The 15,815-nt window shown below is 42.3% G+C and overlaps 1 protein-coding gene across 4 annotated transcripts in view; it reads left to right on the plus strand.

The window, feature by feature from the left end:
• Nucleotides 1-15,815, plus strand: part of LOC103369474 (microtubule-actin cross-linking factor 1-like) — a 207,424-nt gene that overhangs the window by 153,064 nt on the left and 38,545 nt on the right. For all 4 annotated transcript variants that reach the window (XM_008298196.1, XM_008298198.1, XM_008298197.1 and 1 more), the window contains exons 5-6: nt 1,303-1,380; nt 3,135-3,227. In XM_008298196.1, the coding sequence (XP_008296418.1) occupies nt 1,303-1,380; nt 3,135-3,227 (171 nt within the window). The remainder of the gene's footprint in view (nt 1-1,302; nt 1,381-3,134; nt 3,228-15,815) is intronic.

A 15,815-nucleotide genomic window follows, 5' to 3' on the forward strand; every position in this document is an offset into this window, starting at 1 on the left:
ATCTGAAGAGTAGAACTTTCAATAGTCTAGACTGAGATTATTACACTGTCAAAGAGTGCAACTTCACTTGTTTGTAAAATATTAATTAGGGAGTAACGCATCAGTCGAGCAGTGACGAGTGAATAAAGCATTAGAGGAGAGGAGCTGAAAACCAACACTACAGCTGTACAGTTTTAATCACATTGGTTTATTATTTTTGACTTGTTTGCACTCATAGGAAATGTTAAGATGCACAATGATATTGACATTATCATAAGTGTTGTCTTTAAATTAAATATCAGCATCGTTCAAAATGAACTTTGATAAGAAACCTGTCAGGCTAAAAGTTTATGGTTTTGTTAAGTTTCACCTTAAAGTGCATCTTTAATGTTTTACATGCAAGTTTAGGGAGTTTCCTTGTTTTGACCAGTGAGTGTGTTCATTTAAAAAGCGTTGTGTTTTCTGTCCAGGACACCATGATCAATATCAGCATAATAACATGTTAGTTTCAGTCGAACAGAAAGCTTTTATTCTCTGCAAATATTCATGTTTTAACCAGAGAGATTATTGATGTCAGGAAGGATTACAGCAGCCAAAATTAAAAATGAAATAAGACAGAACTTTAATTATCTTGAAGTAAATTCTTAAAAGATGTCACCCCAGATGAGACAAGTTGACAAGTTATGTAAAATGATTTAAATAAAGTTTAGATAAAGGTTAAAAGTGCATAGCGCTTTCGTAAAATTGCTAAAATGTACGTCACAGGTCACCAATGTGTCTGTCGCCAATCCAATATTGTGCAGCCCTAATATTCACGTAAATAATCTGAGTCTGATGTGACGACTAATCCTGAGTGAACCTTCTCTCTAGCAGCACAGTGTGAACCCACATCTGCATCCTGCACTTTACTCATCTCCTCCCTGCAGCAGAAGTGTGTTTGTTTGTGTGATTTTCTCTCTTTCTTTCTCCTAAACGTCTTCATTTCTCCCTTCAAACCTCAAACTGGATGCTTGTTTGTGAAATTCAGGCGATGAATAACGAATTAAAGAAACACAATGCGATGAAGTTTGCATTCTTCATGCTAAGGCAGCATGGTTTGAGTCTGGTTTTGGCCTGTCTTTAACAGCAGTTGAAGACAGCGCCCCCCAGAGGATCATTTCATGTCTATATACCTGCTGGGTTTTGACTCCACTGCACTGTTGATTAAAATCTGCTTTATCTGCACTCACTGCTGCCTTCTGCCTTTGTGTGTTAAAAAAAACACCCAATTTAATTTCCTTTGTTGACTCTCTTGATAATTTTTTTCTCTCTCTTGTGTTTCAGCCCAGAGAAAAGGGGCGAATGAGATTTCATCGACTGCAGAATGTCCAGATAGCGCTGGACTTCCTCAAACAGAGACAGGTAATGAGAATAATAATAATAATAATATGGTTTCTCTGCATCTTTATTCACTCTTTGGAATCATAAAAAGTCTCATCATATGCTTTAATACAGGCTGGTGTAAACTATAAACAGTAAGTGACGTATATATGATGAAACAGGGATGTGAGTACATTAAAGTACACACATTTATTTAATGACACTTGTGATTATGTTCACACGTGCAAAAAAATGCAAATGGAATGTTTGTGTGTGTGAGACATCACACACACATCTTCCTTGCTGCATTGTTTTTTGATTGACATGAACTGAATTGCATTTCTAAGTTGACAGCAAACATGAGCCTCTAAACAAAAGTCACTTTTTTTCCTCACAAAAGCTTGTTAGTTGAGCAAACAGTTTATAGTTTTTATTATAAACTATAATCATGGAAGATGAGTCAGAGGTGTCAAAACAAATCCCGTTGAATTCAAGCAAAACTAAACTTTCTCTGCTCTTTGTCATCATTTAGTTTGTCTGGTGTACACATTGTTTACACTGCTGATGCTGTTATGTAAGAACCTCATATTTCTCTCTGGATAAGAAACTCTTATTTTTCTCACTGTGATAATTTGTGTATTTTCAAGCTTCAAACAGCTTCTCCAAACCCTCATGTTTAGTCTTTACCTGCAGTCCTCTGCAGCAGATTCTGCAGTTTGCAAAAGCAAGTGATTGTAAATGCCTTTCCCCTGGGATCAGTCAGTTTCTTGTGTCAGATGGTCTGTTAGTGCAGAGAAGAGCTGCATTAACCTTTTAAAGTACTTCCTAGTCTACATATGTACCACGCGTTTCACAGAATCTGTTTGTATAACAGGTTTTTTCTGCTCAGAAAAGGTCTTTGGGTTTTGACTTTGTCTGGCACAGTAGAGGCAATAAGTCTGTGTAAACTTATTTGACAGAAATCTATGCATATTCCTGTTATTCATTAAATAAAAATGTCTATTGAGCTTGAGTAAATTAAATCCCAGGAAAAAAAATGGTCCGAAAATGTATATTTGTAAAAAATGTTCAGGTCCTACTGTTGTGTTTGCTGATGAAAATGTCTTTTGGGTTTGCCATAAATTCCTGTGTGCTGAAAAAACGCTGATTATAGGAACTATCAAACACCAATAGTTGAATCTTAGTCCATTCAGGATACGCAGGGCTGCATTTCATCATGAAGTATCTGATGAATTATTAACTCTTCTCCATGTCTGCACTTTTCATCATTACCTGTTCTGCTACCTTAAATTGATTCTTCAGACACCTTCTTCCTTCATACCTGACTCGTCCCCGTCCTCCTTAATCCACATCCTGCTCTTGTCTTGTTCCCAGGAGACTTGATGACTGACCTTTTCTTCATATCAGTCTTTTCTTAGTTTCACTGCAGGTCTAATTATACAGCCTGCACGCTAAAATATAAAGCTCAAGCAACAGTTTGCAGCAATATTTCTGAGTTATGACAACTTGTTATGAAATTCTATTCAATCAACAAACTACACTGAGTTAGAGGAATCAGCTTTTGCTTTACAGTCAACTCAGCAAAATAATATTTGCAACTTAAAAGATTTATCTAAATCCCTTGTGGGAAGTTTTTAGGTGCAGCTACATGATTTTACAAAGAGTTTCTTCCAGTGATTGTCAAAGCAGAGATCATTTGAAATCCTTACTGTGTGTGTTTTCTTTCTTTAATCAGCTCACTGTTATGAGCAGATAAGCCTGAACCACCACATTCTCACCTGTTCTCTCGTTCTCAGGTCAAACTTGTGAACATCAGGAACGATGACATCACAGACGGGAACCCAAAACTGACGTTAGGACTCATCTGGACCATCATCCTTCACTTCCAGGTCGGTGCTCTCGTGCAGCTTCTGGCTCTGTGTAATCGCTGGGTTGGATCTGATTAATTGCTGGTGCACTCAAACCTGCCCACACATGTTCCTGTAATTCTGCGTTAGAGAAACTTAATGGGCAGCGAAAGTCCATAACGAACTAACACCACTAATTGATTACATAATAATTGAATTATGGCTCGTGTCATTACTGGTGATTCAATCTGGATTTTAAATGGATAAGATGGAAACAAATTGTGGATATTATTTCTGTGTTGCTGTGTGTGTTGGGTCCAGCTGTCAGGATTAGAGTTTATATCGCTGCCATGATGAGCTTAGCTGCTCCTGTGTGAGTGTGTTCTGGCAAAGCGGCAGTAACTTATGCAACAGAAGAGGCTGGAAGTCAAAGAGCTCTTTTGTGGAATCTCAGTGAGATGGGTTCTGGGTATTAGAGTCTTTAGGGCTTCCTGCTGATATGTTGGTTTACTTCACTGTGGGAATTTACAGATAGCTGCTGGCTATGAACAGATCATTGTGAAGTATGTGGTGTTTAGTATGACTTTCCTTTAGTAGTTAAACAGGCTGTTGCGGTTGCACTTGTTGCAAGATTTTATATGAATATAGAATATCGTGGGACTCTGAGGCATTCATGTGCATGTATATGTGATTTAATTGTGTTGTTGACCTTCGTGTGAGTCCCTTGCTGGAGGTCGTCCTCTTCAACAAACCACGAGGACACAGTCTGGCTTCAGTCTGACAGTTTGGCAGCATGAAGCAGCACAAGGGACGTCATGTTCAGGCTTTCATCTGAGCCTTTATCCTGGATTTGTGTCAGACATACAGTGTTTTTATATCAATCAAATCAATCAAATTTTATTTGTATAGCGCTTTTCATGTGCAACAATAATGCAAAGTGCTTTACAACATTTAAAAACAACAACGCATTTAAAAACTATTACAACATTTAAAAACATTACAACATTTAAAAAAAAAAGAAAAGAAACTGTCCCATTTAAAATGCATGTTGGCTGCTTGTGCTCCTTCACTGTAAACTCAATGAAGGCAGCTTCAAAGCTACAGTTTACTTCATAGCTGCTGTAAACTAACTCCAGCTCTATGCTGCTTGTAGGTTCAAGTTATTAGATATGTGAGTCTGTTATTTTTTTAACAACATAATGCAGAAAAAGATTCTTAGGGTAATTTAGAAACTGTGTCCTCACATAGTTTATCCAGCAGAGCAGCTCTGACTCCGTTGTTTATAATAATGTCTGCAGCACATGCAGCAGAGCACATCACAGCTTAGCAGATGGTGGTGTGGAGTCAGTTGATATAAAGGCTAATACAACAAAATCTGGAAGTATTTTATCAAATGGTGGAAGATCTGAATAGCATTGACTGTTCAAAAGAAAAAAAAGACAGCATGTATTGCAAGCCCTTATATATATATATTTATATCTGTGTGTCACGTTTCTTTACTTCCAAGAAATGTGTATTGGTGTCTGCACCATCTGCATCTACTATGTGAGTTAGGCCCTGGCTAATTTTGATTATTTTCTGCATTCTAAAGCAGATTTCACACATGCTTCACAAATGAGGACAAAAGCTAAACAGGTCTCAGACTCCAGGATTTGTCCAGAACATTGTGTTCATTGTTGCCAAAAAGTCAAAAATGAAAAGAAATGTCTGAAGACTGTGTTGTTAAATTAAACAATGGAAGTTAGAAATAAATGTTTGTTAAAGAGCAGCTTGTTTAGTCTCGACAGTCCGTCGTCTGAGCAGCTTCTTTCTGTCTCATTCCTGATGTGGAATAATTTCCACCAAATGTTCCTGCATCAGTGCAGCCTGCAGACGCACTCTGTTGAACCACAGCTGCAGGTCTTGCATGGTGTCTCTGCTCGACATGAAAATAAATGAATGTGGAGACTTTCACATCAGCGTTTCCTCGTTTTCAGTCTGAGTTTTCATTACACGGACGGACAGCTTTGTTTCGTCTCATTAATATCAAACGGGGTCGTGAACCAGCTGCAGTTGCCGCGGGCGACCAGCAGACTGTGCTGTGACGCGACCCTGAGCGAGGAGACGCTGCCAGCCGGTTGCTATGGAAACAGTAGTGCCTGACACCCTGGCAACTGCTTCAGCGGGCATGAATCAGCAGAACATCGTGTTACCGAGCGAGTTAGAGGCAGAGATGAAGGGATGCGGGAGGAGGGATGAGGACCAGCAGGAATGATGGACAGAACGGAGGATGGAAACAAGCTGCAGGAGCTCTTGACCAAAGAAATGAAGGATAAAATATTTAAAAAATAAGAGACGGGGATTGGCCCGCAGAGCAGCAAATGGTTTCAGGAGTTCACTGAGTTTAGGATGACGACAGTTTTATATTAGAGCTGCAGTGAGAAACTCTAGTCACATGAGCTCTGTGTCCCTGCGGTGCTGGTAGTTAGACGACTGTTACTGATCGTACTCTATGTTCTGTTGGTCGGTTCTTCTTTGTTTTGTCGTGCAACATGACAATATTGATAATATATTAGAATTCAGAGTCTTCTGAGCGAGTTTCATAAAGGTAGACGATGGCCTAGTTGTCACTTGTAGACTTTGTGTGTATCTGTTGCAGAGGTGTTTAGCTCCCGACTATCCTAAGTAGGACAGATTTGATACAAATTTCTGGCAAATGAAGCTTCTTTCAAACTAAGTTACAAGAATGTTTTACTGGGAAATTCCAGCTAAGAAGGCATCAAGCAAATACCAAAAAGAACAAGAAATTAACAGTTAATTTTCAGCAGATTGCTCCCATCTCATTGGTTTGTAGTATTATATCGATGATCATGACAGCTTAGCTCTCTGTTCAGAGTTAGCTTGATTAATTTTAGACTCAAATCCGTCTTGACGTTCTGTTTAACTTGAATTACTTGTACTCAATATATTTTATTATTTACATATTTGCAGTTATTTCATACCCAGTGTCAGGTTTTAATTTTAATAAAAGATATCACTGTGAAAACAGAAGGAACAAAACTGCACAGTAAACCCTACAACATACTAATTATTAAAGCAGACACCTAATTGCTGCTTTATTATTATTTGCTCTGAGTCATTCTCTGTTACTGAGACATGTGGCTCACATCAGCAGAGAACTATATAGTTTGCACATTATTCCCACCGGCAGCTTTGGACTAATGAACACAACGATGGTTATTATGATGAAAACGAAGACATTTTTGGAAGCCAGCCTCCAGGTCTTTGTGATCAGGACGCGTACATGCGACTGAGTGACTCAGCACATCAGCTAATTATAGGAGCTCTCACTGAGCTATCGTTTCTCATTTGGGTCAGAACTGTTGTTAGTCATCTTCTCACCAGCTCGATGAGGTGGGATATCTGTCAGACGAGCTGCTTCCTCAGCAGTCCGACTGAAGTCAAACAGATTCCATCTCACAGTGTTTGAGTCACATCTTCTTCATATAGATCCTCCAAGTGTACGTCCTCCTTAGAAAGCAGAGCTCATCATTTAAAAATAAAGCGACGCCTCGTCTTGTCTTCTCCAACACTTTCATTTTAATGTTACTTTCTGGTGTCGCTTAGATTAATTTTACTACTGTGATTGTAGGAACAGTCATAAACGGCTGCCATTGTCTCCTGAAAGAAAATTGATACGTGAGAATAAAAGTCAGAATTTGCCATCATTCATCCTCCTGGATGCAAATCTGACCAGACTGTAGTTACTCTTCCAGACCACTAGGTGTCACCGTTTAGCTCAGTATCACAGCTGACCTTACTTGTTGAGATTCTCCATCCTTGTCTCTGATCCTCCTCCACCTGCTCTGTGTCTGCCTGTGATTGGCTAAACTAGCCGTTAGCGCTGAGTGAGTTAACTTCCAAACTGCTGAAGGAATTCGTTACTCTGAGGTGTTCGTTTGAGTTGCACAGAGGTGCTAATTTATTCCATAATTGCAAAGATAGATCACGTTCCACTGACTTCACCGAAACAGATAAATTCTCATTTTTCAGTGCACCATCACAATCCTGAGAACACGATGGTTTTTTAGAATACCTCAGTGCTTCAAGACGAAAGCTAAAAATAAACATGTTAAAAGCAGCCGCTAACAAGCCACAAGGACGATCAGTACTGCTTGGAAGAGATCGTCAACACAAACCTCTTTGTGTTTGTCTCCTCAGCGGTACTTTTCAACAGTCATGAGGTTTGTAAAGACTGAATAACACTGATGGTCATTTGTACTAGAGCTGAGCGATATCAGAAACACTTGATGATATTTAGTATTGCTGAAAACATGCAGGTATTTTCAGTTTGTGACCCTTCTTGTGTGGTGAAACGACATATTTTGCTTTGTGTGGCATCCAGATGTGGCTTTACACTCATCACACAGAGGTTTGCAGTGTTGATTTAAACAGTCAAAACACAAAAATACCTGTTTTTAGTCAACATCATCCTTTCTGCAGCTGAAATATTTCCTTATAATGGATGCTGCTGTCTTTTAAGTGTTTCTCTGCCCGTCCTTGCTACTTTTTTCTGAGCACAAGTGGATCCTGCATGGAAACAAAAATTAAAATCTTAATCTTAGTGAAAGATATTATAACAGTCTTCTCTTGTAGATTAGTCATGGGAAATTTCTTTTTTGTGTCAAGCAGCAGCCGTTTTAGCATAATGTGTTCACTTTTCTTTTCTTTACACTATAATTGTGTAATTTACAGAAACACATATTTATTTCTATACAGATGTTGCAAATAATCTGAGACTGTTCCTAATTTTTAAATAGTTATTTTTCTATTTTATGTTATATTGATATGAAAATAACTTCTTTCTTTACATCATAGATTTTTCCACATTTCTTCACACTGCATGTTTTCTATACTGTATATTTTGCACATTACATATTAGAAATATTGTTATTTATTAGTACTTTACTTTCATACTTTCATGAATATTTTTTGTGCCAGAAATGTGTTCCGTTTAGTGTTGGATGTGGGTTTTGTCTGTCTATCTATTGCACCTCCTGCGATGTGACAATGCTGAAGCTAATTGTGTAATATTGTTTAGTAATAAGTTAGACTTTAAGGAATGTAGCATCGTATGGGAAGTAGATAATCTGTAAACAGCAGAGCAGCTCTCAAGTGTTTGTGAAGCCAGAAGTATCTCCACAACAACAAGGCAAAGCGGGTTTTTCATCATAGTAATTGTTCTTTGACAGTGGTCACCACTGGGATGTGAGAAATCAAAGACTCAGCATCTTAAAGCTGCTCAGAGCGCAGATGAAGCCTAAATTATGATAATTAAAATCTCAAGATCAATCACCGCGCTTCGGTGCACATTATCGACAGGAGAGCTGCTAAATATACGTTGAAAAGAGCCTCTGACGGTCCACCGTGCAGCGGTCGAGTCTCATGAAGGAGCCGAGTTCAGGCGGAGGTTGGAGTCTGATTACCACAGCTCATGATGGCATGTAGCCACGGTGCGGGGATGAAAGCCCCGGGGACTTGATTAGTGCTGTTTTCCCATTGGTTCATGCCTTTTGCATGCGTGTTTGCTCGTGTTGGTCTCTTATGCTTTCGTTAATGAGCAAAGATGGATTGCTTTCACCTTGTGAGAGTATTGCCTTTTAGTGGTCTCCATCCATATCTGTCGGCGTGAAAACATCCACCCTCCACCAGGCACTTAGTGTTTATGCAAATATCATGTGTTCAGGCCTCGAATCCTGCTGCAGCCACAGTTGCCATGTTTCTCAGTGCAAGATCACACGTGTGAGCCGTGATGTTGGGCTCATGTGCTGCGGTGGGTGGAAGCTGTAGAGGCTCTAAGACTGCGTGTGGGGGAGGAGGGGAGTTAAATTTGTGTTTTCAGAGCTCGAATCAGAATCTACGTGACTATTTTTGTCATTTAATTTCTTTCGTTTTCACTCTCGGTAAAGGTCGCTCATGCGTTCATCACCTGCAGACTCGATAACTGGAACGTTCATTAGCTTCAGCTGCTCAACCCTTAACTTGTTCCAGGAGAAGTGACCACATTGCCCACAATGCTGCAGTTCTATCCGGCTTTCACAGCTTACCAGTCAGCTTTACGATTGATTTTAAGGTTTCATTGCTTGTTTTTAAAGCCACATGTGCAAATGCATCTTAGATTTGGGATTTTTCTTTTTAACTCCTTATGAGTCTGATTATGGTTTGAGATCTTCTGACTGATTGTGAATCTCACCTTGTGATCAGAGATGTTTGAGTCGGTGCTGGCAACATCAGTGTTGTCTTTTAAGATGGATTACTTAATTTTATCATCAGGCCTTCTCTTAATTTGTTCATTTATTGAATTCTTTTGTGTTTTCCTGTGTCAATCTGCTTATTTTTTTATTCTTTGCATTGCGTTTCATATATTTGTTGTGCTTGGTTTTGTTTTAGAAAGATGCTACATATATAAAGATGTTGTTATCATGATTTGAGTGAGCACATTAGATTGAATTTCCATGATGGGATATGGAGTTTTACTCCAGTTTTACTAATATTTGGTTTTTGATTAATATGTGGATTATATTTGTAATGAATTGCTCAATCTGTCAGAAAGTAGGAACAATCACATTTTCTCCAAACCAGTCCAAACCAAAAGCTACAGTTTAAGGTGATATAATACAGGGAAGTGTGTAAAATTGTCTCCCTGAGCCTGAGAGGAGTTTTTTATCACCACTGTCGCCAAGTGCTGCTCAAGTTTAATGGTTGGATTTGTTATGTTTCTGTCTATAATATAAAATAGACGTTCACATGTTCAATTTAATCTGATTTGCTAGAAGCAGAATATGGTTTTGCTTGACCCAAATGATAAATAATTGTTCATGCAAACACTACGTTAAAAAACAAACAAAAAATAATTAATTTAGAGTTAAGTTGCAGCCATTGTTTTGATGAGCTGTGTTGACATACTAATGTTGGTAACTGCATCAACTTAACATTGCGTTTCGTTTAAAGTCACATTTTTGCGTTAATTGAATAAAACTAAATTAAAGTTTGGGTAGCGTAATGAAATTGGCTTCATAACTGAATTTTTCCTCGTCTTCAGGTCAGAATTTCAAGTCCCCTCGTCTATCTAGAAATACCTGGATAACTTCAGACAGTTAAACTGAGGAATAGCTAATTCCCTTCAACTCAGTGAAGTTTGTTGGTTGAACATAATTTAATCAGAAGTTGGCGTAGTTCAAAAAGACTGATGCAAACTGTTGGTATTTTTTTGTGGAGCTCAAACTCAAATTTTTTAGAGTGTAAATGTTTAAAGATTATTAAAAAAGTGAGATCGAGGGCTATTTTTAGCAAATCCGTTGGATTAAACGCCTTTTAAATCCCAGTGCTTCATCACATTCATGCAAACATCCTGCATATTACCGTGATTTGTCCAGTCGCTGATTGTCTGCAGACAGTCATTTTGAAGACTCGGTTACCTCGGTGTTAATGCTGTCTAAGTTATTTCTAATTTCTTTCTAGTCACGGTATTTTCCCGAACTTTAGCTGCTTTGATGTGCCTCCTATTTTCCTCCTGAGCTTAGTTCCTTCTTTGCCCCTCCTGTTTTTCTTTCAACTTCCTCTTTAATTCCCTTAAACCTCTTTCCTCCCTCCTTCTCCTCGTGCCTCTGCTGCCTTTTTCTTCACCAGAACCATTGATAACTTTACGGACAGGTGAAGGGAATAGATTGAAGCGCTCAGTCATTCCTCATATTTATGCAACCGTGTGATTCTGATATGATTTCCCTCCTTGCTGGCTATTTTTTTCTGTGCGTCCCTGTTGCAGCCTGTCATTCAGGGAAGCTTTTGGGTCAAGTGTGTGTGTTTGTGGCATAGAAAGCTGCTCACTAACAGCCAAGAGTGAGCTAGCGAGAAAGAGAGGGAGTAACTAGGAAGCGAATAGCGGCAGGAGGAGGAGGAGGAGGAGGAGGAGGAGGAGAGTCGAGGAGGGAGGGGTGGATTGTGAGAGATCGAGCAGAAGAGAGTGTGAAGCTGCAGCAGCCGGGAGATAAAAGCTTTTCTCTGCCGGCGTCTGCAAGCGACGGATAAAGCAGAGGAGCCGAGCCAGTCGAGGCAGAGACGGATCCAGGCTGCCTGCTGCCACCGGAGCTCCCTGCTTCCCCTCATCAGCAGGCCTCGAACCACGAATACACACCAGGACAAGACTCGTGGACACGTATGCAGACAGCTGACTGGAGGGGGGACCGCCCAGCCTCTCAGGCACAAACACACTCTCCCTCCTGGACTTCCACCGTATCAATCGGATCAATCCAGCCATGCTCGTCGGAGGGAGCCGGCGTTTTAACAGGAGACGCCCTGTGTTGCTGCTTTTACGTCTTTGTTTTTAAGAGGACATGTAGTGCGGACTGTGATGTTAGGGGCTGCCCTTCACTGGACCCAGAATCCCTTTGGCTCTGTTCCACATCTGTACTCGAAGTAGGTCTGGATCTTTGCTAAGCTGACGGAGGACCAGTCCGGCAGCTCCAGTTCCTACCCCAGATGCCTATTCCTAATTAGATCTAGTGGACGTGAGGAGCTATTAAGAGACGAAAAAAGCACCAGAGAGGAGAAGCAGAACACAAGAGGGAGGCTTTTTTTCCCGCCTCAGTGGAAGACCTGGTCTAAACCCCCCCCCCCCACCTCCTGCAAACTGTGGATTTTTGTCAGGCTGTTGCATCGTCGCACTGCACCACCTGATGGAGGGGAAGCTCGCCTGAGTAACTGGCGGACTGACAAGAAGACACAGGAGGTTTATGATTGGACATCACTGGAGCACAATTTCCAGCCAACTTGGGTCCTCGGGGGGTCTGACATCGAGGTGGGAATCTGTGCTCTGGTATCCAGGGGAGAGGCATGTGATGCTAAGCTGTCTGGGGAGCTAAAGGTGGAGTCTGTCTGCGATTGTCTGCCTCCAAATTTAGACTCTACAAAGACAAACAGCTGCTTTTTTTTTTTTTTTTTTAACAGGATTTTCTCAGCTGGAGCGATTTGATTCTACAGGTACCCTGGATAATCCTCCCAAAGGCTGTCAACTTTCCTGCCAGTCTTCTCAATGGGAGAAATCAACGCCAGCGATTTTGGATTCCAGCATATTGACAAAACCAGCGCGAGGTGTAAACGAGGCACATGGCGGACGGATTGACACATCACATGAGACACCGGCTCAGTGAGCAGGAAGAATCGTGGGAGGATGACAAGCAGAAGCATCGGGGTGGGAAGCTGATGCTCTGATTGAGTATTTAACAAGCTGTCAGAGTATTGGCTAAAATTCTCTGCAATCTGTAGCAGCATTGGCTGACTGCACACTCTGTCACCCACAACCAATCTGGACGCCGTGCAGCCTCGGCAGAACGAGACACCGAGCTCGCCGTTACTACGAGGGATATCGACAGCATCACCATTAATACTACTTCCACAAGGAGTGCCGTGACAGATAGCATTCCTCCAGAGTTACTTCTCTTCTCTTGCACTGCAATAACATTACCACAGCGGGGGAGAGGCATCATTAATTCATGAACCAGGTCTAAGAGTAGACAGAGCTCCTGGTTACCATCAGCACCTGGATCTGACAGCAAACCTTTGCATCTTTTTGTTTGTGGTTCGGCGACGATGGAAGATAAAATCAAAGGTGTTGTTTCTCTCACTTCCCCGAGTCGCAGGCATCTTTGATATTCAATGGGATTATAACATCAGATCAAGAACTGGGATGAAACCGCTACTGGTTCCATCAGCTTCCAAAATCCTGCAGTGTGTGTGGAGCAGCTGGAGTATCACTAATGGGCTGAACAGCGGCGGACTGCACTACATATTTTCTCTCTCCCACACTCATCATCCTGCCTGACACATTGCCTTACACCAGGTAACAGCTCACCTGCCAGGAGCTCGGTGATAAATCAGACGCCTGACCCTAACTGAATTTATTTTCCTCCCTGGTGTGGCTCCGCTGACACCACGTGTCCTTGTGTCCTTGACTGTGAATCACAAGTCTTCTTGGATCGAGAAGACAGTCAAAGCAAAACAGCCGGCTGTCTGCACACATACATACAGTGTTACACAGCAGGGTCCTCGGAGACGGGAGGCTCGGCCGGCCGCTGCACCGCCTGAGTCTCAGTCAGGTCGGGTGAAGGAAAGAGGAAGGGCAGAGAGGGGAGCTGTGACACGTCAGCCTGCAGATGCAACAATAACTGCCTGAGGAGACCACTGACTTTCAGTCTTTTCCCCTCTCTGACAGCTCATACATCCATGTTTTTATTCACCGGGTTTCATTTAAGATGGTGCCACAGAAAATGAAACCAAACCTGCTCTTCCTAACTTCACATTACTCACAGGTGTCAGATTAATGAGGGAGCCGTCACTCACTCGCCAGCCTGTCTGAACATTTCCTCTCCGGCGTCTCAGTTTTTTTGGAATAAATGTGTAATCAGCCTCTCTTGTGAATTAACCGCCTGGTTTGCTGTAGTTTTTTTTTTTTTTAACACACTGTTCTCTGTTAGCATCATGGGGAACTCCATGGGTTGTGTCAGGCCTCCTCGGGAAGGGGAGTTGGGCGGAGCGCCTCCACTTTCACCAAAGAAGCGTCTGCGTTTCAGACGTAAGCACAAGGGCAAGAAGAGCAGGAAAGGAGAGGCAGAACAAGAGGACTATGAGCGGCGGAGAAGCCACGAGCCGGATGACAGAGATGAGGAGGACGAAGACGAGGAGGAAAAAGCTTCAGTTATAGAAACAGATTTTAGAGCTCGGAGCCTAAACCCAGTGCCTGATGCCCAGTTAGCTCATTCCAAAACTAATCCACAAAGCAATACTCTCTCCCCTGGGTCTGTTAGTGCCACTGTAGGGGGGCTTTTGGGCAACAGAATACTTGAAGCGTCCCCTAAACCCAGCCCGGCCTGGAGAGGAGTCTTCTGCCTTCCAGGGGAGGAAGACACTGTCAGCGCAATCATAGATGTCTCCAGCATCCCGAGCCAAACCACCACCACCACTCCGGTCAACACAGGCCCGGCCCTGGGCAGCACCACGCCGGGTGGAGGGAGGGTCTGTCGGGTCAAGGAGAAAGTCCAAGGCGTCCTGGAGAAACCCTGGATCCTCCGACAGAAGAAGGAGAAAAAAGACAAGGCCAGAGCCGAAAAGGATGAAAAGCAGCACGGAGGGGAAAAAGCAGCACCAGAAGGGACGACACAGGTGGTGCAAACGCCTTCAGAGAGGGAGCGTAAAGGTGTGGTTCATATCCGCGAGGTGGACGGTAAACTCTGCGTGGTGAGGACGGTGTACCCCAGCGACTTCGGCTCTCCGGTGTGGAGGGGCGAAAGCGACGGTGAGGTGGAGGTTCGCAAAGAGCCGCCAGCTGCATCTCCAGTCACAGGAAATATTCTCAAAGTCCAACTGTCCGAGGAGGACAAAAGTAAAGCCAGAATGTCTGCAGCGGATTTCCCCTCGTCCTCCCACCAGCTGCAGATTCAGGAGACCCCAGCTGTCAGGGGGTTCAGGTTGGATTCTCCGGCTTGTGCGCAGGAGAGGTCGTCCCTGCTGGAGTCGGGCTATGCCAGCGACCTGCCGCTAACGTCTCCAGAAACAGCGGGCACCACTCCCAGTCAGACGGACTGGGGAGGCCTGACCAGCAGCTCGTCAGAGAGACTGGACTCCATGATGGAGAGTCCGCTGGCGCTGCAGCAACAGGCCAGTTTAAGATGCCTGCCACAGGTTTGTGTCCTCACGTCCAGACAGCTCATCCTTTACCCAACTGTCTTGGATGTTTATCTTCATCTGTGTCTTGAGCAATGCTCCAACAGTCAGCTGACTAATCCAGATACCGGTACCAAAAGTCTGTCAGAAAAAAGTATGATTTAGCTTAAAGTGCAAAAAAAAAACATAATTACATAAATTAGCAGAATCATAACCAGCAAATAAAACCTGATTTCTCAACAAAACGCCACAATATTTGTGGATTCCATCTTCCATCTCAGCTATTAATCAGTAGATATCTTTGGGTTTGTCAGACAACATCGCTGTTGTTCTAAATAACTGTAACAGCCTTTATTCTCAGTCACCCTCTGAACTCTGAGCAGTTTGTGGGTGTTTTTTGTTCTGTTGTTGTTTTTTTACAGATAACAAGCCTGTCAAACCCGACGGTGGGTTTTTGTTGTTCAGGTGGTTAATTGACTAAAAATAATTGCTTTATAAATGTGCATGTTCAGCCTGATTGCATGTGTCTCCTCCATAGTCCTGATTCTCCTGCTCCTACAGAAACGTGGACTGAGATATGTGAAAGGTCCGTAACACAGCTCCACTGTGGGACTCTAGATGTTTCCACTTTTTTTTTTTTTTTTTAAAGATTTTGTTCCCAAAAGTTGAGGAATTTATTTAGACCTCCATTTTCCCAAAAAATTGGTCTACAGTGTTGAAGGCATTCACAGCTCTTGATTTGTTTGAGTGGGTTTATTAAAGGGTGCCTTTGTTGTCATTTGTGCACCATGTTTGTAGTCATGAAGCTTTATGTGTGCCGTTATCAGCTCTGTGAAGGCGGTAAACGTCCCTCCATTCTTTCCTTCTTTGTTCCTGCGGCCTAATCAACACAGCACAGACCGTCTCTCCATCCTTCTCCTGTCCTGCCTTTCT

Source organism: Stegastes partitus, unplaced genomic scaffold (genome assembly GCF_000690725.1).
Source record: "Stegastes partitus isolate 25-593 unplaced genomic scaffold, Stegastes_partitus-1.0.2 Scaffold1293, whole genome shotgun sequence".
NCBI lineage: Eukaryota > Metazoa > Chordata > Actinopteri > Pomacentridae > Stegastes > Stegastes partitus.